This window comes from Xenopus laevis, chromosome 9_10L (genome assembly GCF_017654675.1).
Source record: "Xenopus laevis strain J_2021 chromosome 9_10L, Xenopus_laevis_v10.1, whole genome shotgun sequence".
In the NCBI taxonomy this organism is placed as follows: Eukaryota; Metazoa; Chordata; class Amphibia; order Anura; family Pipidae; genus Xenopus; species Xenopus laevis.
The window spans coordinates 70,396,317-70,420,989 of record NC_054387.1 but is presented as its reverse complement, the minus strand read 5'-3'; the positions used below and the strand labels follow the sequence as shown (position 1 = coordinate 70,420,989).

The 24,673-nt window shown below is 39.4% G+C and overlaps 1 protein-coding gene across 1 annotated transcript in view; it reads left to right on the top strand.

Moving 5' to 3' along the window:
• acvr1c.L (activin A receptor type 1C L homeolog) overlaps nucleotides 1-24,673 on the top strand; it is a 59,561-nt gene that overhangs the window by 7,388 nt on the left and 27,500 nt on the right. The window contains exon 2 of the mRNA XM_018235789.2: nucleotides 21,245-21,475. Within this exon, the coding sequence (XP_018091278.2) occupies nucleotides 21,245-21,475 (231 nt within the window). The remainder of the gene's footprint in view (nucleotides 1-21,244; nucleotides 21,476-24,673) is intronic.

The window sequence follows — 24,673 nt, the reverse complement described above, 5'->3', positions numbered from 1 at the left end:
CCTTAGTAGATGGCTATGTTGTCTGTGGAGCTCATCGTTTACTGGTACCAGACACCTTGCGAGAAAAGCTCATACAACTTGCACATGAGAGTCATCAAGGAATTGTACGTACAAAACAAAGACTACGAGAACTATACTGGTGGCCAGCAATGGATACTGATGTGGTAACTGAAATTCATTCTTGTGTTACTTGTCAGAATCATGACAAAACAGCTATCACACATACACCACCACTTCAGCCATTACCATTCCCTGATTCAGCATGGGAAAAACTTGCTATTGATATTGTTGGTCCTGTTACAGATGCTCCTATAGATTGTAGATTTGCTATAACCTTGATAGACTGTTACAGTAAATGGCCTGAAATTGCATTTGTTTCTCATATAACATCAGCTACAGTAATAACATTTCTGTCTACAGTCTTCAGCTGAGAAGGTAATCCAAAGGAGTTAATATCAGACAACGGACCACAGTTTGTCTCATATGAGTTTGAATCTTTTCTGAGAGAGAGGAATATTGTGCATAGGGAATCTTCAGTGTATTACCCATAAGCAGATGCGCACTAAGTTACATGTTGCAGACATCAAACGTCCACAAAATACTGTGCCTACAAAATCATGAACAAAAATCAAAAGGCCTGCCTTTTTGTTCATTTTTTGTGCCCCTGATGAAGACCCCTAAGGTCGAAACGCGTTGGGCTCATTATGATTTTGGTTTTTGTTTTGTAATTTTTGTATAGTTTATTCTTTTGTCCAATAAATTAATTTTACTTTTTCAAATTAGGTGTGCTATCCATTCCTTTTGCTGTTAAATATTTTTTGGAGACCCTTATGGGGAGTCACCTTTGGATTAGCACCCTGTAGTTTACCAATAGGGTGTGCGCCTTCTTTCTACATTTTGATGCATGCTATCCCACAGGCACAGTACCTTCCCAGAGACTATTATTCCACTGCTACTATAGGCACCATCTCTCCCTACTATACCTGCCATCCCGCAGCCACAGTCCCTTCCCAGGGACTATTATCTCTACTGCTACTATAGACACCATCTCTCCCTACTGTACCTGCTATCCCACAGCCACAGTCCCTTCCCAGAGACTATTATCCCCCCTGCTACTATAGGCACCATCTCTCCCTACTATACTTGCTATCCCACAGCCACAGTCCCTTCCCAGAGACTATTATTCCACTGCTACTATAGGCACCATCTCTCCCTACTATACCTGCTATCCCACAGCCACAGTCCCTTCCCAGGGACTATTATCCCTACTGCTACTATAGACACCATCTCTCCCTACTATACCTGCTATCTCACTGCACAGTCCCTTCCCAGAGAGTATTGCCCTCAATGCTAATAAAGGCACCATCTCTCCCTACTATACCTGCTATCCAACACTCGCAGTCCCTTCCCAGAGACTATTATCCCAAGTGCACATATAGGTTGAGAGTCAAAAGGAAAATCTATGGTGCATTATTGAGTCTTTCTCTAGCTGCAGGGGTAATATCCCATGCTTGGACTCATCTGAATGGCTAGTTGAGATGTATATAAACATAGCTCCAGAAGAATATTCAGAATTATTTGTTTAAGATAATATTACTACTAACTAATTGTGTTGCATCAGCAGAGGCCATCATCAGTTGGAACTGGACATGGCTCTTTCCTTTGCATACAAGTGGTGGAAGTTGCTCTAACGCTTAAGTAAATGTTGCCGGAATAGACTGTGGTGCTGTTAAAGCTCTGAATGTGTGGTATTACCAGGGAGAGAGCGCAGCATGGGATTAGAGCTGCTGTTGCAGGGTAAACTCTTGAGTCCCAGTTTAATCTTCTTAAACAGGAGCGCTTCTAAAAAAAGGTCAGGAGTAGAGCGGTTAGGATATATAGGCAGTGCTTGTGTACTTGTATAAAGAGAATTAGCCAGGGAACATTTCCAGACTGTAATGTAACTAACATAAAATGCACTCAGTGGGGAACAGGGTTGGTAGAGAGAATGACATGTTAACAGCTGGGTTACAATGCAGCCTGGCTTTACTCACTATGTCAGTTTGCCTGTTTAGGTTGCTACTGTGCCGCTCAAAGGAATATTTGTGTATAAGCTAATCATTATCCAAACATAAAAGGGACAGTATGGAGTAGAAGAAAAGATACAGGGTTTTTTTTAAGCTGTTCTCCACTGACTTATATTTTGGTATTTTGTCAATAGGACGATTATTCCCTTTACTAGTGGTGACTTATATTGATTTTATTAGGACCGGTCACTAGATCTCTGTATAAAAGGCATTAAAGGGCTGCTGTATGTCTCCTTGTTTACAGCATCACTAGACTCCCTAGACACTTTCTCCCCTATATACAATGTGTGTTCCTTTGCCTCTCAATGCCATCCTCTGCCAACTCTATTTGTAAGTTGGCTGGCACCGGGCTGTGGAAGTACCCATTTTTCATACCCAAGAATTTAGCTGTGTACAGGCATAAGATATCAGCAAGGGCAGAAGGATAGACACAGTTGAAAATCCAGACAAACTAATGGGGCAAGGAGGGTCAGATCTTAGAAATTTAAAAGTTATGTGTACTTCAGAACTCTTTTTTTTGTATGAAGAAACATTATTCTAAACAACTCTGCAATATACAGTACAATAATTGCTATTGAATGTGGAATTTAAATATTGCTTTCTATTCTATTGTTCAGACTATTCAAACTATGCATCAAAGATCAGTTGTTCTGCGGTCCTGTTAATCAGCTGCCCTCTGCTGCATTGTTGCTGGAGTCAGAATCAGCAGAGCAGAACTAGAATTTGGGACTGTAGGTTCTGAAGGAAAATCGACACTCTTTGCTTTCAGATAGTAGACCAGTAAATGCTGTCTGTTGATTGGTTGCTATGGGTTTCTAGACCTGGTGCAGACTTTGTATCTATGACTGTATTATCTACATTGTATATTGCCCGGACTGGCAATCTGTGGGTTCTGTCAAATGCCAGAAGGGCTGCTGTACGGTTCCATAGAAAGTTACCATAGAGTGGGCTGGTTGGGGGCTGTTTGGGCTGGTAGGGGGCTGTTTGGGCCTCTGCGTACTTGGAATGGCAGGGCCTATTTTGACTCCCAGTCCAGGCCTGATATATATATATATAAATATATATAGATATATACAAAAGGTAAGTAACAGCACTCACGCTTAAAGGAATTGTTCAGTGTAAAAATAAAAACTGGGTAAATAGATAGGCTGTGCAATATAAAAAATGTTTCTAATATAGTTAGTTATCCAAAAATGTAATGTATAAAAGCTGGAGTGATTTCATGTATAACATGTCAGTCAGAGCACTACTTCCTGCTTTTCAGCTCTCTTGGTTTACACTGACTGGTTACCCTGGCTACCAGGCAGTAACCAATCAGAGACTTTAGGGGGGCCACATGGGTCATTTCTGTTGCTTTTGAATCTGAGCTGAATGCTGAGGATCAATTACAAACTCACTGAACTGAAATGTCCCATGTGGCCCCCCTTCAAGTCGCTGACTAACTCAGAGTTATAGAGCTGAAAAGCAGGAAGTTGGATTCTGGCTGTTTTATTAGACATCTGTTCACTCCAGCCTTTATACATAACATTTTTTGCTAACTAACTATATTAGAAACATTTTTTTATTTTGCACAGCTTATCTATTTACCCAGTTTTTATTTTCACACTGAACTATTCCTTTAAGTGAATATGGATGTGGTGCTCGTCCTTCGCCATACTCCGGTTAGCTTCCCATAATATGTACAGATGAAAGGATGGACAGCACTCACTATTAATGCTTAAATTCTGTATTGAAAGATAAAAACTTCACATCGCCATATATGTGCACATATCATTCGGCGATGTTTCGAGCCATCTTGGCCCTTTCTCAAGCCATGTGTATCAATGCTATAAAGACATAGTCCGTATTCATAATGGAATTTAATATTTATATATATATATATATATATATATATATATATATATATATATATATATATATATATATATATATATATATATAGAAACAGTGCATACCTACGATTGTTTCATATGATTACATCTCACTCTGATACTTGAAATAACTGGCAGATGTTGTACATTCCATACAAGCTTACCCATTTGCATGCAAGCGTTGCTCTTTTTGCAGATCTGTCTGCCCTGGACATTTCTGACGTTTAAATGAGAACTAAACCCTTAAAATTAATATGGCTAAAAATGCCCTATTTTATATACTGAACTTATTGCACCAGCCTAAAATTTCAGCTTCTCAATAGCAACAATGATCCAGGACTTCAAACTTGTCACAGGGGGTCACCATCTTGGAAAGTGTCACTTTCACATGCTCAGTGGGCTCTGAGAAACTGTTGAGAAGCTAAGCTTAGGGGTTGTCACAAATTATCCAGCAGAAAATGAGGTTGGTCTGTACTATAAACTGATGCTACAGGGCTGATTATTAAATTCTGATGCTAATTGCACTGGTTTCTGTGCTGACATGTAGTAATTATCTGTATTATTTACTATTCAGCCTTATACTGTGACATTTCTATTCTATGTGTACTATATATTGTGAGTGGGTCCCTAAGTGGAGAAAGTTACAGCAGCACTGAGCATGTGCAGTGAATCAGCAGAAAGAAGATGGGGAGCTACTGGGGCATCTTTGGAGACACAGATCTTTACCGCTAAAGGCCTGTGGTTGCCTTGGGCTGGTACATAAGCACAAAACATAATGTACAACATTTCTAGCTACTTCTTTAATTACGCTTTTGTTCTCCTTAAAGGAGTCTCAGTTTAATGATAATCATGAGTCATGACATCAAAGCTCCCCTGTAAAATATAATCCTGAGTTTTTCCTGGGTACAACATTAAATGTGACTATTAAATATGATTGATACCGCATTTATTTAGTCATAACTATACTTTATGTATATAGTTCAGTATACGTCATTTACAAAAGGAGTTTAGGCAGGAAATCATGTTAGTACTTATATAAAGCTTGCCAGTATGCGCTGGTCGCCGTGTGTGTTGATATCATTGCTTCAGACCTTTGGAGCCATGATGGGTGTTTTATGTTGATGTCATGGTGCCATGTTTGTTGCCAGATTCAAAATATCCTGCCTTGTCACAGGTACTTTGCCCAGTGGTAGGTCTTACTCTTCTTGGGTGTATATTTCTGATATTCTAGTTATTGACTCTTGCCGTGTTCCTGGACTTCTACTGACTGCTGGCACTGCCCAGTGCTTAACACTTTCTTTATTTCCTGCTCCTAGTGGCCTTGTCTATCCCTGTTTAGACAGGAGACTCGGGGCAACCTCTGTCTGTTACAAGTTGAGGTTGCTGTGTGTCAGGGTGTGGCTCAAATAATTGTGATACTCCAAATAGGGATGTTGTATGTACACTGAATAGGGATGTTGGGTGTACATATGTTCCCAATGAACAAGGAAAGGTAAGTGCTTAATCTCAACAATGTACAACTTAAACAATGTACAATTGTACCAAAGTGGTAGATTTTGACAGATCAGCCCGCAGTCCCGGATTGTTACTGAAATGTCCTGAGTTTCTATTCTCCTGCACTGATGTCAGAAAAAGATGCAAAACTTCTAATTGAACAAGGGGCCCAGAAAACACAGCACCTGCACTTAGATACATTTGTAACAATTTAAAGGGGCTGTTGACTTTTAAATGATCGTTTAGCATGATGTCTACATCAGTGATATTCTGATTGCAATTGGTTTTCATTTATTATTATTTGTAGTTTTTGAGTTATGTAGTTTTCAATGTCAGCAATATGCATTGATTTGAATAAGAGACTGGACTATTAATAGGAGAGGGGCCTGAATAGAAAGTCGAGTTATAAAAAGCAGCAATAACAATACATTTGTAGCCTTACAGAGTATTTGTTTTTTAGATGGTGTCAGTGAAAGCTGGAAAGAAGAAAAAGTCAAATAATTAAAAAAAACTATAAAAAATAAATGAAGACCAATTGAAAAGTTGCTTAGAACTGGCCAGTCTATAGCATACTAAAAGTTTAATTAAAGGTTTACTACCCCTTTAAGATTAAAAAAAGTTACAATTGTAACTATTTAAGATAAGCAAGTCTCTTGGGAGAACTCAGAATTAAAGCTTAAAGGGCAATTTCACCTTTATATAGCAAAAGTGTAATAACACATAAAGCATGGACCTAAAACCTGCAGAAATGTGTTCAAACTTTCTATAACCTGAAAATTTTTGCAAAAAGGGCATGGTATTTTGGAGGTGTTGCCACAAAACGGCATGGTCAAAAAAATTCTATGCCGCGGAACCATTTGTTCCTCTTTCTGATTTTCAAATTTTGTGAGGTGCAATTCTGGGGAATTGAGTCACACCTCTGCAGAAGTGGGTCACTGACCCCTCTCTCCCCCCAAAGACCCAGAAATCCAGCAGCTGGGGGAGAGAAATTTAGATCATCAGGAAGAATCCAGGACTTTTTGCGATTGACTGTTCTCTTTGTCATTCATTTGCACAACATTAATCCTACTGCCAGCCAATCAGAGTAAAGCTATGTAAATGAATGAGGAACGGGCACATGAGCAGAAGTGTGATTCTCCTGCTCTTCTTTTCTCCCTGCTGCAAATCTCTATACAAATGCTGTACCTAAGAATTGGGTAAATGCCTATTTGTAATTCAAATAGCAGAGAAGATGGTATTTTTTTTTTAAATGGTTGTATTGGGAAAAGTATTTATTGTGCTACCACAGAGATTGGACTTTCCACAAAGGTGGACAACCCCTTTATAGGACAAGGAAAGGTACAATTTATTGAGTGGGTGCAAAGTTGTACTGCAAGTAGCAGTAGTTGGTATGTTTTTTAAAGAAGAATAGCACCAGCCCATCATAACAGGCAAGTGACTCAAATGACTGGTTATTTAGTTTAACTTTTTAATCTCCTTATAAAAGGTTTGATAGGGAGACAAATGGCCAGCTTAAGTACATTAAAAATTGCAAGCATTTTATACACATTTCACATGTTTTTTTCAAAAGTTGTTGAATTAACACATAACTGGGAAACTGATGAAAGGTTAGAGAATTTAGTAAAAGTTAAAACACAACCATGATGTCTCCTGTTAAATGTTAAAAGAAAGCTTCATTTTTGGCTGAAAAGTATAAGCAGGAAGCATTTTAAATACAAACTCACCAGTGCAGAAACTAGCATCATCTTTTTTTAGGGATTCACCAAATCCTAACACTTTAGGATTCAGGATTTATTAAACAACCAGTAACGATGTTATGTTTGTAGGGATGCACCGAAGACACTATTTTGGATTTGTCCGAATCGCCGAATCCATCCTAATTTGCATATGCAAATTAGGGACAGGAAAGGAAAAAGTGGAAAAATTAGTTTACTTCCTTGTTTTCTAACAAAAAGTCACATGAAATCCCGCCCACCCCACAATTTGCATATGCAAATTAGGATTCGGTTCGGCCAGACACAAGGATTCGGCCGAATCCAAATCTTGCTGAAAAAAGCCGAATCTTGGCCGAATCACGAATCCTGGAATCGGTGCATCCCTATATATTTGCTTTGAATTATAATGTATTATTACCGGTACATTATTTTGCTTTAGAAACACTGGGGGTCATTTATCAACACTGGGCAAATTTGCCCATGGGCAGTAACCCATCACAACCATTCATTTTTCTTGCAGCTGGCTTTAAAAAGCTAATCACTGATTGGTTGGCATAGGTAACTGCCCATGGGCAAATTTGCCCAGTGTTAATAAATGAGCCCCAATATTATATATAAATATGCTGCTGTGTAGCCATGGGTTGAGCCATTCAAGTTGAATAGGGGAGAAAATCACATGGTAACCCAGATTTGGGGATGAAATAGGCTGTGGGTTTGAATGAATGTAGTCGTAGAATTCTTCAAACCATTCTGTCTTGATGCTGCACTCTAGAGGTATTGGAATGATGTTAAAAACAAAGTGTATTTATATTGTGACCATGAGGTGTAGATGCGTCTGACGAAATTGCACCAAAAATTCACATAATTTATGGTGCTCGGGTTCTACGCCTATTGGCACTAGATACAGTAGGTGGTGGTAGAGCTGGGATTTTCCATTGTCAATAGGTGACCTTGTACACGAATTGCAATAGGAGGCTGAATCTATTTGGCTGAAGTTAGCCTTACAAAAACTCTGCAGTTAGCTGGGTTATGTTCCAAAGCGTTTGCTGTACTGCAGTTATTATACCAAGGCAGTATAGCTGTATCATAGCAATTTAAAGAGAAGTGATATAGCTAGCAGTATGTATGCGTACTCTTTCTATTTCTACAGCTGACCTTTAGCCTTGTGCTCTTTGCAAGGACTAACTCATTGCGACAGCTTATCGCCCAGAAACAGCTGCCGCTTTTTCATGTGGATGCCGATTTTGCAACATTTTTTTTTAGTTTTCTAGTTACTGTAAGAGTTGTAGTGTATTTAGCATAATGCTTTTATTTTGATGTTATTAAATTGCAGGAACACTTCAAAAAACATTCAGAAGTATTCAAGGAAAAGGTGTTTGTTGTATTTAGAAACCTAAATTTACATTAGCAGGATTTCTAATAAAAATGTGCATTTTGCCCTGGCTGCCGTACTGACAGGAGAAGAGAGGTAGGAAAGCATTTGATCTCGCATTCACCGAATTATCCATGCTGTTGTTGCACGTGTAGTATAAGCTGCAGACTACCGCTGAATGGCCATAGGCTGGTCAGTTCTATTTTATATGAATATCTGGACCAAGCTAAACCTGCCTTGTCTCTCTTGTCTCTCCCACATTTCTTGTATGAAGAAATCCATCAGGCTACAAGGTTGTTACATAATGCAGGTGTGGGATCTGTTATTCGGAAACTCATTATCCAGAAAGCTCCCAATTACAGAAAAGCCATATAGACTCCATTTTATCCAAATAGTTACATTTTTTTTAAAAATATTTCCTTTTTCTGTGTAATAATAAAACAGCACCTTGTACTTGATTCAAACTGAGATATACAGTAATAAATCCTTATTGGAAGCAAAACCAGCCTATTGGGTTTATTTAGTATTTACATGATTTTCAGTAGGCTTAAGGTATGAAGATCTAAATTACAGAAAGATCAGTTTTCTGGAAAACCCCAGGTCCCGAGCATTCTGGATAACAGGTCCCATACTTGTACAACAAAGGAGTTTCAGACCATCGACTTTTTGTCCAGTGAATTCTTGTCTTGATACCCTCAAACAGCAGAAGTATCATTAATAGACCTACACCCATGATTATCATAAAATTATAATATTGAATATGTTCTGGTAAGGACTGTACTTAGGACCACTTTGATGTGTTACTATTAGAAGTAAACAGGAGCATCAGAAAGTCAAACAAAGGCTCATGGCACGTGGGACACCCAAATCTGTGGAGGAGCCTGTTATTAGTTTTCACAGAAATCATCTCTCACCAGGGGTGACAATCATATTTTTTTCCAGAAAACATGCATTTGAGCTAGTGACATGTGGTTTAAATTAAAACTAGGTCAGGTGGGGTTGGGTGCTTCTCAGACAGGTAAATGCTGGCGGAGACCTCACCCTGTGTGCCATGATCCTTAAGGTGACCATAGACGCACAGTTAATATCTTACAAAACTAATTTCCGTACGATATTCGGTGCATGTATGGTGGGAAAAGAGCTGCCCGATATCGGCAGAAGACTTGAATATCTGTCGGCTCGTCGATCGGGCTGGACGGAAAATTATGATCGGGTGCCTTTGAAGGACCCAAACATAGCCCATTGTTATTGCTGAATCATCAGATACAGGAAGAATTCTATTGTTTCTACCTATATATCTACCTGTATATCTGAAGATACAGCTCTACACGTGTGTATTGAAGTGAACGATCTTTCTTGGAAAGATCTTTTCCAAGAAAGATTGTAATTGTTACGTCTATGGCCATCTTTACACAACTGTAAGGTAGCACAGGTTTTCTGCTTGGCTTATCCCTTCCATTCTCACTAGTGGTAGCTGCTGAAAACAACTGCAGGGATGATTCTTAAGCTGGCCATAGATGCAAAGATCCGATCGTACGAATCATTGTACGATCGGACTTTCCCATCTCCCGACCCGCCACTAACCATTCAGATCAAAGTCTTACCAGTCAGATTAGTTAAAGAACAGATCAGCAATGTTCTGCCCCTGACAGCAATCGTACGATATCTATGTCCAACCAAAGCTAGTGACAGTCTCCCACTGAAAATCGTACGATCGGCAATACACGCAGAGATATTATCGGCATCCGACAGAAATTTTCTAACCTGTCCGATCGACCAAACGACGATCTCCGCCGGACGAAAAATGTCGGGACTCTCCACACAGGTTCCGAAAATCGTACGAATCCTCGATTCGTACGATCAGATCTTTACGTCTATGGCCAGCTTTATGCCTAGATCATTTCACAGGCCTCCCTAAATCCTAATTTGGCCTCCTTAGTTCTTCTCCTAGTGTTAGCATGCTCGAAATTGCAAAAATTAATCACTGTTCAAAGACCTTTTCTAGCTCAATAAGCAATACCTATATTTAGCCTGTCTTATTCCCTTTGGTTCTCTACCTAGGGAATTATTTTTCAGATTTATTTGATCCAAGACCCCTTTGAGGCCAAATATTTAACCAAAACATACAAATATATGAAAATGAATCAGCTATTTAACCGAAGTTTCATTAATGTATAGGACATCAAATAAGTGTTTATCTAAAATCTTGCTGTAGCTTGCTTTCAAAATGGGCTTCCAGGAGCACCTAGTACAGTAAACAGCCTTTCTAAATCGCTGGGTTCCTTTATAAGGAAAGTTTTTTACATTCAACAGGTTATTTAGGGCCTTATGTAGTATTTAGAAGTAAACAGTTTTAAAGACCAAGGTTTTTTTGTATCATCTCTGCTTCTCCCCCTCCCAACATTTTATATTGTCTTCTTTCCTGCACCTGTAGAAACAACACTCAAATAATAATTGAATAATTGGTCTTTGGCTTTTGCAAAATGAGTGTATTGGGCTTCTGGGCTTTTGTTGGTTTTTCAAGGTTATTGGAATTCTGAAATTTGTTTTGTTGCATACAGAAGTTTATTTAACCCTTTAACCGCCAAGCACGTACGGCGTACGTGCTGGCGGTTCAGGGCTCAGGCTGCCAAGAATGTACCATGTACGTTCTCCTGCAGCTGAGCCCTACTCTCTGCATCGGCGGCTTTTGCCGCCTCCGCAGAGAGTCAGAAGGGTTGACAGCCCCCTGGGCAACAAGGCTGGGGGGCTGTCGAGTCGGATCTGCGACACGATTGTCGCAGATCCGACTTCAAAGTCGCAAATGCGCTGGAAATAGCGCTGCTGCGTCATACTCACCTCTTCCTTCCTGCACAGCCGCCCACACACTTCCTGCTGCGCAGTAACTCTGCAGTCACGCTGTTCTGGCTGCCTCCATCTGTTCCAGCGATCCTCCTGCTACAAAAACGGTAAGTGCACATTTTTTTACCCACTTACCTGCACTTACACATACCTACAGTACATTTATACACTTATACAAACATTTTAGTAAAAATTTGTATTTTTTGTTTTTTTATTTTAGCACACTTGGTCAATTTTGTACACTTATTTACACTTAATTACATGTATTTGCACACTCAGACAACTTTTATTAGTGCACAAATATGTATACACAAAAACTCACAAACAGGTTTTTTTTTTTTTTACTTATTCATTGTACTGTTTGTTTTGCCTAAAAACATGTTATTTTGACAGCGTGACTATTGGATAATCGATTTCGGCCACTAATTACGCTGTCGGATCAATTATTTTGTTATTTCATTGATTTACGTTATTTTTGTGGTTTTATTGCCATTTTATCCCTGCATTATTGTTCCTGTTCTTTAGTATTGTTTTGCTGTTTGGTGCTTTGGTATAGAAAGATTTATTTTACTTAGTTTGATTCGCCAGAATATATGCTTTCCAAAAATATATAGTTTTCTGGGGGTCTTTTTACATTTTGTGGGTCATACGGCACATAACGCACAGTTGGGGCTCTCTTTTCTGCAGCTTAGTTGGCTAGCGTGAAAATTCATATGCATGTTTTTTATTTGGGGTCCGTACACGCCACATACTTTGGTAAATCTTTGCATATTGGGCATCAAACTATTCAGTAGACCTCTGACGTCCATATTTAGGGTGATTTTTCTTTATACGTAAAACATTGTGTGCGATAAATGCGGCAAACTGCAACAATTTTAGGTGATTTTCAGAAATGTTGTAAAAACCTCTACGTTTAGAAAAGCTTTGCAGTTTGGTAGTTTGGTGTAGAAAGACGTCTTTATCTTTGGTGGATTCGTCAGAATGTGTACTTTCCAAAAACATATGGTTTTGGGGGGTCTTTGCTGTTAGGAGGGTCTTGAGGCACATAATATGAAGTCAAGGGTCTATGTTCACAGAAGGCGAATCGGCAGCGGAGTAAATCATATGCACTATTTTCATTTGGGGTCCGCATATGCCAGCTGCCTTGGTATATCAATGCATATTGGGCATCAAACTGTTCAGTAGACCCTTGGCATCAATATTTATGGTGTTTTACAATTGTATGCAAAAAATTGGGTGAGATAAATGCGGCCAATTGCAATATTTTTAGGCAATTTCAAAAATGTAAAAACTGTTGCTTTTATCGCCAAATTTAGGAAAGGCTTGCGACTTGGTACTTTGGAGTACAAAGACATGCATACCCAATTTGGATTCACGGGAATGTGTACTTTCCGAAAATATATGGTTTTCTGGGGTGAATGTGCATTTCTCTACCTTTGCTCCCCCCCAAAACTATGTTTATGTGTTGAATTTGCAGTACCTAAAATGACAGACCATATGGGGGTCTTCCTTTTGGGGGCCCTATATGCCACGTGCTTGGGTACACCTATACATATTGGGCATCAAACTGTTCAGAGGACCCTAGGCTTTCATATTTGGGGTGATTTCTCTTGATACCTAAAAGTATGTGGGTAATACGATGCTGCAGGTTAGAAATTTTGAGGTGACTTTTGGAAATGTCACCAAAATCACCAAATTTGGGAATGGTTTGCGGCTTGATACTTTGGAGTACAAAGACATGCATACTCAATTTAGATTCGTGGGAATGTGTACTTTCCGAAAATATATGGTTTTCTGGGGTGAACTTACTTCTACATTTGCCCCCCTCAAAACAATGTAAATGTGTTGATTTTGCAGTATCTGAAATGACAGACCATATGGGGTTCTTCGTTTTGGGGCCCCTGTATGCCACATGCTTGGGTACACCTATACATATTGGGTATCAAACTGTTCAGAGGACCCTAAGCTTTCATATTTGGGGTGATTTCTCTTGATACCTAAAAGTATGTGGGGAAATACGATGCTGCAGGGTAGAAATTTTGAAGTGATTTTTGGAAATGTCACCAAAATCACCAAATTTAGGAATGGTTTGCGGCTTGGTACTTTGGAGTAGAAAGATATGCATACCCAATTTGGATTCAGGGGAATGTGTACTTTCCGAAAATATATGGTTTTCTGGGTTGAACGTACTTTTTTCTACCTTTGCCGCCCCCCAAAACTATATAAATGTGTTGATTTTGCAGTATCTGAAATGACAGAACAAATGGGGGTCTTCGTTTTGGGGCCCGTATATGCCACGTGCTTCAGTACACCTATACATATTGGGCATCAAACTGTTCAGAGGACCCTAGGCTTTCATATTTGGGGTGATTTCTCTTGATACCTAAAAGTATGTTGGTACTTTGTAGTACAAAGACATGCATACCCAATTTAGATTCGTGGGAATGTGTACTTTCCGAAAATATATGGTTTTCTTGGGTGAACTTACTTTTTTCTACTTTGCCCCCCCCAAAACGATGTAAATGTGTTGATTTTGCAGTACCTGAAATGACAGACTATATGGGGGTCTTCGTTTTGGGGCCCCTGTATGCTATGTGCTTGGGTACACCTATACATATTGGGCATCAAACTGTTCAGAGGACCCTAGGCTTTCATATTTGGGGTGATTTATCTTGATACCTAAAAGTATGTGGGGAAATACGATGCTGCAGGGTAGAAATTTTGAAGTGATTTTTGGAAATGTCACCAAATCACCAAATTTAGGAATGGTTTGCGGCTTGGTACTTTGGCGTAGAAAGACATGCATACCCAATTTGGATTTGTGGGAATGTGTACTTTCCGAAAATATATGGTTTTCTTGGGTGAACTTACTTTTTTCTACTTTTGCCCCCCCCAAAACGATGTAAATGTGTTGATTTTGCAGTACCTAAAATGACAGACCATATGGGGGTCTTCTTTTTGGGGCCCCTGTATGCCACGTGCTTGGGTACACCTATACATATTGGGCATCAAACTGTTCAGAGGACCCTAGGCTTTCATATTTGGGGTGATTTCTCTTGATACCTAAAAGTATGTGGGTAATACGATGCTGCAGGGTAGAAATTTTGAGGTGACTTATGGAAATGTCACCAAAATCACCAAATTTAGGAATGGTTTGCGGCTTGGTACTTTGGCGTAGAAAGACATGCATGCCCAATTTGGATTCAGGGGAATGTGTACTTTCCGAAAATATATGGTTTTCTGGGGTGAACGTACTTTTTTCTACCTTTGCCGCCCCCAAATCTATGTAAATGTGTTGATTTTGCAGTATCTGAAATGACAGACCATATGGGGGTCTTCCTTTTGGGGCCCCTATATGCCACGTGCTTGGGTACACCTATATATATTGGGCATCAAACTGTTCAGAGGACCCTAGGCTTTCATATTTGGGGTGATTTCTCTTGATACCTAAAAGTATGTGGGAAATACGATGCTGCAGGGTAGACATTAGAAATTTTTAGGTGATTTTTGGAAATGTCGCCAAAATCACCAAATCTAGGAATGGTTTGCCGCTTGGTACTTTGGTGTAAAAAGACATGCATACCCAATTTGGATTCAGAGGAATGTGTACTTTCCGAAAATATATGGTTTTCTGGGGTGAACGTCCTTTTTTCTACCTTTGCCGCCCCCAAAACTATGTAAATGTGTTGATTTTGCAGTATCTGAAATGACAGAACAAATGGGGGGTCTTCCTTTTGGGGCCCCCTATGCCACGTGCTTGGGTACACCTATACAGATTGGGCATCAAACTGTTCAGTGGACCCCAGGATTTCATATTTGGGGTGTTTTACATTGATACCTAATGATGTGTGGGAGATATGTTGCTGTAGAGTTGAAGCTTTGAGGTCATTTTTCAAAAAATTCACCAATTTCTATAAAACATTCTAACTTTAGGAAACAATTGCAACTTGGTAGTTTGGAGTACAAAGATATTTTTACCCATTTTTGGTTCACCAGAATCTGTTCTTTCTAGTAATGGGTAGTTTTCTAGGGTAGACCTACTGTTAGCGGAATGTTTGGCCTTGAAATCAGAAGTATGCCGTTTGGGGAGCGCTGCTTTGGAAATTTGGTTGTGTACTGCTTGTAGATTTTGAGCTATACAAGTGAGAAATCTCCATAAAACTATATATATTTGGTATTGCCGTGTTCAGGAGACATAGACCTTTCTAAATCAGCTGTGTTCTCGTACATAAAATAAATGATGTTTCTGATATATGTGATTGTTCTTCGTGAAACATGATTTTTTTCATTTTATTAGATACTTAGAAGCCTATATTTTTTTACAGAAGTAGAATTACACCAAAATTCTTGCATATTGTGAAAGTTCAGGTTGTCCTGAAAAAAACAATATATTGTTTTCCTGGGTAAACTAAAAGACCACCCCAGGAAAGGCCCTTAAAGTGAAAGAGTGCAAAATATCTAAAAACTGCTTGGCAGTAGATGTTCGCATCTAGGACAAAACGGCTGGCAGGGAAAGGGTTAATATCTAATTATTTTATATCTATTTATTTTGCATCAACTGGAAAAAATATTATAAGGATTATGTTTTACACAGATGGAAATCTGATTAGAGAAGCCATATTATATGGAGAAATGTCAGCCTGCATTTATAACCACCGAGGGTTGAACAATGGGACATGGTTGAGGTGTTACAACCAATTTGAATTTTCGTCCTGGATATTGAGTTGATGTCTCAAAAAGAAATTCTTGGTTTCCATATCTATGGTTGGTTTATGCATTTTCCCTTTGACCAGGAACATGTGCAGTTGAAGGCAGGACCACATCAGCATTAACTGTGCATGCTTCTGGGAATAGGACATCAAGTGACCAGAGAGGGTCAACCCCATTGTGGTACCATTGTGTATTTTCTTAACTAGTACAAATAAATGGGACAGTAATGAAGAGTATGGGTGGTGTTTATCTGTGAAGTACACTGAATTTGCTTATTCACGCATGCAGAGCTTGACACTATATTTGTATATAATGAACTATTTTTCACAGAAGTACAAAACAAAACCTATTAAGGTAATAACAATGGGTAATCTAGGTAAGGTTAGTTAATTATTAACCCCTCTGCAATGTACCCATTAACATTTTTTTCATGAGCAGTTAAAGGACACCAAAAAACCTTCACAATTTATTGATATATGTAAAAGGGCCTCTCACTATTCACACTGTTCGACCTTAATCAAAATTTGTTTGACTACTCATCAACCTGAATTGCCTGGGAAGAAGAAAAGTTTGACAGCATTAGACCCCCATTGTGTGTTTAACTTGCTTACAGCTATGCAGTTGTCCTATAGCAGCAGTGGGGATAATTGCCTCTGGGAAGGGACTGTGGCTGTGGGATAGCAGGTATAGTAGGGAGAGATGGTGCCTATAGTAGCAGTCAGATAATAGCCTCTGGGAAGGGACTGTGGGATAGCAGGTATAGTAGGGAGAGATGGTGCCTATAGTAGCAGTGGGGATAATAGTTTCTGGAAGGGACTGTGCCTGTGGGATAGCAGGTATAGTAGGGAGCGATGTTGCCTATAGTAACAGTGGGGATAATAGTCTCTGGAAAGTGGATGTGGGATAGCAGGTATAGTAGGGAGAGATGGTGCCTATAGTAGCAGTGGAATAATAGTCTCTGGGAAGTGGATGTGGGATAGCAGGTATAGTAGGGAGCAATGTTGCCTATAGTAGCAGTGGGATAATAGCCTCTGGGAAGGGACTGTGGCTGTGGGAAAGTGGATATAGCAGGGAGAGGTATTGCCCCAAGTGCACAGTTATCCCATATAAATTCAGACCAATGAATTTTATGATATGCTGTTTTATACAGAGGCAAAATTCATTGCTCTTATACTTAATGATTTGTGCCAGGACACAACATCTCCAGGAAGAGCCCTATAACTGCTAATGCACTCAATGGGGCCAATTCCTAAACTGAAGTCTTCATTACCTAGCCCTCCACAATCCCAGACAGACACAGTCTACATGCTGTGGCTTTGCATCCTTTGCTCCTAATAACTGAGCACCGGCACAATATTATTCTGAGAGATCATAAAAGTTAATACTAAAACAGTAAAATATTTTCAGTGTTTATAGGCAGCAAGTGAATCTAAACTACATATTTAGGATTGTTGCAAAATACTTTTCTTCATAGAACAACATGTACCTTAGTTATCTGTATGATTATTTCAGGAAAGGCAACTGGCTAATATTTAGCTGAAAGCCAGTCATAGATTTTAGAGCCAATCAGAAAGCACATTATGTACTAAAAATGTAAGATTTTTTCCTTTGTTTCAAGCTCTGTTGGCCTATGAATAAATTATTGACTCAAATATTCCTGATGCTAGAACTGTGGGAAAAAAACTGACCATCAGAAGCATGGATGCTTTACTTCTTCCTTATTTTCGACCAGTTCCCCCCGATTCACTGTCTTTGGTTAACAGGGACTGGAAAACAAATCTAGAGACCAGAGTGGCACTTTGCTTTCCAGTAGATGGTTCAGGTTGTACTGCAGCACCCTGGTTGGAAGACTTATATGATTTTAGTATACCTTTAATTGGTGCAGAAATACCTGTGTTTCAGCCTAAATAATAGAGAGTGGGGTGCCCCATCCCTCCTGCAGTATTTGGAATTAGGGCTGACGGATATACAGACAATAGCTTGGCACATGCACAGGTGTGGTTGTGCGTTTAACAAGACATTGTATCAGCTGCACCTCGGCTTGTCATGTCATCTACAATATGTACCTGTCATACATAACTTTGCTTTAGTTTTCTTATTGTGTTTGTTATTTTTTAGCCTTCTTGCTCTTTCCCACATTCTGTCCCTGGTAAAGATTTTGTGAGCACTTCACTTACTTATTGCCATCACTCAGTGGGTCTGGGTGTCAGTCTGATCTCCATAAAACTGTTACAATAGGGGCAGAATGCCAGCAGGCAGACAGTTGTGGCCCTCTAATTGTTGTGAAGCATTTCTAATATCCCGTTTATCCTGAAGAGCAATCAGCTGGATTGAGCACCTAAAGGATTTATGTTACTTAGGTAATGAAAAGAGTGAATAGCATGGCATTATATATATGAATGGTCTCTAGCTGAAGTGAGCTGGTTATTGCCCAGTGTAAAAATCACATTATACAAAGTGCAATGTTATTCTGCATCAATGCAGGCAGAGAAGGTCTGATAATTTTTGAATATATAAGGAGAAATGTATCAGGGTTAGAAGTCGCCAAGATTTCCATAACCAACTGGAGGGTTACTTCATGGAACTCCAAAGTTTTTTCAGTTTAAAGTTCAGATAGTTTCAAGTGGGGGGGGGGGGGGGTACAATATTTATATAATACACTAAGCACCTGTTTAAATTATAACATACATTTGCATCATTTAAAAGTTTATATTTTAAAGACTATTCATGGCTTTTGTGTACATAAATCTCCCTCAAAGAACTAATATGGAACAATGGAAATCATGTATTTAGTAAGTGTCTGGGAGCTGCATAAAGCGCTATTGCCACATGTAGCCCTACAACATCAGTTTGACATATTTGTCTCATAAGTAGTAAAACAAGTTTCATATAAAGGCTAGGGCAAAAAAAAAAAATATATATATATATATATAATTTTCAAGGATGGATCCGCACTCCAACCAATTTAATCAAAGTGATTTGTATTGAATCACACTCACGTGTCCAACGTTTCGGCCCACATTAGGGCCTTTATCAAGGTCCTTGATAAAGGCCCTAACGTGGGCTGAAACATTGGACACGTGAGTTATGATTCAATATGAATTTAATTTGAATCAAATTTAATCAAAGTGATTTTTATTGAATCATCACTCACGTGTCCAACTTTTCGGCCCACGTTAGGGCCTTTATCAAGGTCTTTGATAAAGGCCCTAACGTGGGCCGAAACGTTGGACACGTGAGTGATGATTCAATAAAAATCACTTTGATTAAATTGTTTGGAGTGCGGATCCATCCTTGAAGATTATATGTCATAATTTTGACCCAGCACCCACCACAAACCTGAAGGGATAGAGTGCAGGTACTTTCTGGACTTATATATATATATATATATATATATATATATATATATATATATATATATATATATATATATATATATATATATATATATATATATATATATATATATAAAATGTTTTTATATATGAGTGGGTTTATATGTAATGTGTGTGCACAGTTGCCATAATTAAGTGTCGGTGGATGGCTCACCACATGTTCATAAATTTCTCAGTATATAATCCTAGTAATAGGGGTAGGTTTTCAATAAAAGTGTAGAAATCCTATTATAATAGCCAGGGCAGGGAATGGGAGAAAATGATAAAGGAAAGGATTAGAGATAGATTTAGCATCTGAATATGTTAGTGTCAAGTGGTCTGATTGAAGAGTTGGATTTATATAATAAAGAGATTAGGGACCCATTCATATGATCCTGCCTAGGGTAAACGCTCCATATCTGGTTACTTATGAGCAGGTGAATTAAAGGACTGACTGTAATATACACCATGATAGTGGGTTTAAGTAATTACAAAAGTACTAGCCCAACTATAGTGTCCCTCTCTGTGCACTTCTCGTGGGAGTGTATTTAACACCACCTGCTCACTCCATTGATCGATATTCGCAGTCCATTAACTGCAGGGACATTAGTTAGGAACTGTACCCTTTCTCCCCACAGTTACCCCTAGCTTTTTGTTAATTGCTGTTCTTAAAGTCATTGTCCATTGTATGTTTTTAGAAATAATCTGTGACTGTGACCAAAGTTGTCATTTACTTATGCACCAGATGCAAGTGCATGAACATTAATGGGGCAAAATCACACCCGTTAGTGCTCATTCACTGAGCACTTGCGTCTGAAGCATAGCCGTGCTCTACACCTTGTGTTAGATTAAAAATGAAGTGCAGAGCACTACACTGACAGGCACAAGAGAGGGCACCATGCCCCTGCTGTCTGCTCCATAATTCGCACGACTGAATATCATGCAAGTAAGTGGGCATGATGGGGTATGCCTACGTGCCTCCCCCCCTGCCCATCCCTCATGAATACATTGCAGCTGAACACAGGCAGTGCTGTATTTATATGGAAAACACAGGTACTTGCTTTCCATTTTGGAGCACAAAGACCTACGCCCACAGGTGCTCACAGTTGGGCAGAAACAAGCCCTGAAATGTGCAACGTAGTATAATAATCCAATTGAGCACCAGACTTGTGTTCCAGTTCATAATGACAGCAGAGTGTCTCCTGATTCCCCAGCATTTTCATTTTCTGAAGCTCAATTTACAGGTAATGCCTATTATCTCTCTGCAGAAAGCACAGGCTTGTTCATCTAGCAAATATTAATTTAACGAGCCTAAACATATAAACACTGATGATTTCAATTGCTACATTTAAGGGAATACAAACAGAAATATGCCAACTTGAAGATGATTGTTTATTGCATAAGTATAAGTAATACTGAATCCTTGAATTTGTGATTTCTGAGTGCTACTGTGAGTCCTCAACCCCTGTACATGTGCAACAACAACACATTCAGGCAGTTACTTCAGCTGCCAGGAGACCTAAAAACATAATCTGTGTCTCCCTGCAAAGTGCTTCCATTTTTGTAGTTTCAAAACAGCACACATTCAAGGAAAATGTAAAATCCAGTAAGAAGAAAACACCACTTGCCTGTACGAGACCATGAAAAATTGGCATTGGTTCAAGGAAAATGTAAAATCTGTGGATGTACTGTAAATGGGAAGAATACAACCTGACTTGTGCTCATTATTACTATAAACAAGAGGATTAAATAAGGCAGCAGAAGTGTTTTAGCTTATTTGGTTTTTTTTTGTGTATTACAGCCCTGAAATGTGTGTGCCTGCTATGTGAGAACACAAACTACACCTGCCAGACAGAAGGGGCCTGTTGGACGTCCGTGATGCTCACCCATGGGAAGGAGGAGGTGCTGAAATCCTGCATCTCGCTGCCGGAGTTTAAAGCTCAGGTTTTCTGCCACAGTTCTAACAACATCACCAGGACCGAGTGTTGCCTTTCAGATTTCTGTAACAATATAACACTCCGATTGCCGGCAGGTAATGCTTTGTAATACCTGTGGTGTTCTGGCGATTAACCTCAGTGGTCTGTAGCCTGGAGTTGTCTTGCTGCCTTAACTCCTAGGATCCCAAGGGGGCTTTAGTGTAAAAATGAGGTGACATCAAAATCAAAAGTTATCTTGGTGGTGGAAAATATTGCATAACATGCACCCCTATTTGCACCCAGAATTCACCTTGTGCAGTTTAGAAATAACTGCAGCTGGGGTGTAAAATAGTGCAAGTTTAGAAGTGCTGCCATGGGAATTTTTCTTGTTGCGATTTGTTTAGTGATAAATACAGCTATTTGTTTCCTGTCTCTTCTCAACACACTGGGGCTCAATTACCAACACTGGTCAGATTTACCAGTGGAATAGTTCTCTGGTTGGTTGCTATAAGTTCCAGCATACATTTACCCAGGTGGCCAGGTACAAATGCCCGCCCTGCACATCAGCCAATGGGAACAAAGTTTAACATTTAAGCATGTGAATCAAATAGAATTGGCTCATTGGCACAGCCCTATCTGGGGTTGCTGGGCATATTTTCCCTCAGTATCTTACAGTTGAATTTTCAACAGAACCATTTATAAGAGGATATTTATGTAAGAAGGCTACTCTTCAAACCCAAAGCAGGATATTGTTTGCAACTCCCACAATAAGTCAGCTGTGACCCATGGTCCTCAATCCTACTTCATCTTAAGAGGATACTGTCATGGGAAAACATATTATTTCAAAATGCATCAGTAAATAGTGCTGCTCCAGCAGACTTCGTCATTGAAATCCGTTTTTCAAAAGAGCAAACTGATTTTCTTTATCTCTAATTTTGAAATCTGACAGGCTAGACATATTGTCAGTTTCCCAGCTGCCCCCAGTCATGTGACTTGTGCTCTGATAAACTTCAGTCACTCTTTACTGCCTCACTGCAAGTTGGAGTGATAACACCCCCCTCCCTTCCCCCCTAGCAGTCGATCAGCAGAACAATGGGAAGGTAACCAGAAAACAGCTCCCTGGTAGATATAAGTATAACACTCAATATTGAAAATCCAAGTCCCTCTGTGACTTGTTAAGTTACATAGAAAAAACAACAGCCTGTCAGAAAGCAGTTCCATAGTGCAGCACTGTTTTTTTTTTTTTTTTGAAAGCACATGACCTGAGATGTCTGCCTACACACCAATATCACAACTAAAAAAAATACACTTGTTTGGTTTAACATTTAATTTTATATGGTAAAGTAAATTATTTGCAGTGTAAACTGTGTAAATTAGAAATAAGAAATATACCATAAAAATCATGATAGAATCCATTTAACTACAAAATCCAGGCTGAATCCCGATCACTAGATATCTCAGTGCAGGATGTGTAGCAGCCAGTTTAAGGGCACACATCTGACTCCAAACTGACTGGTAGAACTGAAATACAATATGTTCTTTCTAGACACTCTGACTGCCATCCCAGTCAACCTGAGGTCTATTTCTCATGCTGTGTAAAAAGTAGAGTGAACCATTAGCTATGATGTTGCTCATAGCAAGCAGATCTTTGCTTTTGTTTTATAACTGTTAAAATCTAATTGCTGATTATTTGCTGTGGACAAATCACCGGTAATGCTTCACTCCACTTTTTACTCAGCATGATATATAGGCCCTTTAACATTCATAATCTTTATCTGGACCCTTCACAGAGTTTCCGTTTTGGAGCAAAGAGACCGGCAGTTCCCCTATAAATACAGTGCTAACTACATTAGTGTTGTTGTATTGGTGAGGAGCGGGTGGGGATTAGGTACCTAGACATCCCCTACCCATGCTTTGCCCATCCCCTACCTGTCTTTTACCTGTCCTTTAATCTGCACATCATTCAGACAGGTAAGGACAGGGCCTCACGCCAGATTTTTCACTCTGGTACCAGCAACAGAGCACAGCTTATCCTGGAAAAAGTGCTTGCTCTTGGGCCCCTTAGCTCTATGATGAGTAAATGATCCTTTTCACCGGTTTGTGGATGCTGGTAGTTGATCGTAAGCCCAAGCTGAAGTCTACATGTTGGACATACCGTAATATGAAGAAGAGTTAGATGGGTGCCTTACTGCACACACCATCCCAAAGTTGCAGTAAATTTCCCTGATACCATTGTTTACAATACATACTATCCCACAGTTACATACCCTGATACCATCTTGCTTTACTGTACACCCTATCCCATATTTACAGCTCCTTGCCCTTAAAAAATAGGCAAAAGTAATCCTTGGAACTGAGCGCACTGCATGCTGCTGTAACTCTGTGAGGCCCACCTGCTTGGGACCCCTGACCAGAGCTCCAGGTATACATCTTTTAGTCATAGCACTTTGCAATGTAGAAATGTATCTACTAAGTATTCATATTTCCCTGACCGTGTACATAAGGTAACATTCCTACAGGACACAGATCTGCTTCCCAGCATCGGGCACAGTTCCACACTTCCAATTACACGGTTTATGTGCAACGCATTTCTTCCAGTTCTTTCTTCCTGGACGCTGCCTGCCTGCTAATTGTTTTCTTGTCCTGCAGCAACTGAACAAGGCCCTTTGCCCTACTCACCCTCTGAAATTCCCATTAGATCTCTCAGTGGTGCCAAAGACAATTTACTCTCATTTTCCTTGTTTTATTGCACAAGGAGCAATATTTGGGTAAAAGTGAAGCAGAGGCCCTTTGAGGTTGTTTGTTCAGACTGAAAAATATCATCTGTGCTTATGCCATTTTGTACACAGCTTCCTGATTTTTTAAAGGCAAAATATGCCCGATATATTAGTTAGATTGCTCTGCGGGGTTAACCTCATGTACATTCTATAATTAAATAATGTCCCCCTGGTGTTCTACCTACATATGAATAACAGAATGTGTGCTTGCCATAATACCATTAACAATTCTACTGTGTCTCTAAGAAATAGCAATATCCTTGTTTAATGAGTAAGAAAAAAATGCCCAGATATGACATTCTGATAATGCCTCTTTAAAAATACATATTTAAAATGAAGTTTGTTTTTGTGTCTGAAACAGAGGGGCTGATTTATAAATGTCAACAAAAACACGTTTATTCTTGTGGAGCAATAAAAAGTTGAGATGTGGAGTTGTGTAGATTTCAGAGCAGCCAATGATCTCTAACACCCCACGAAGCAGAATTTTTTCAGACAAGGGGAACGGACACATTAATCTGGGTGTAATGTTTAACAAAG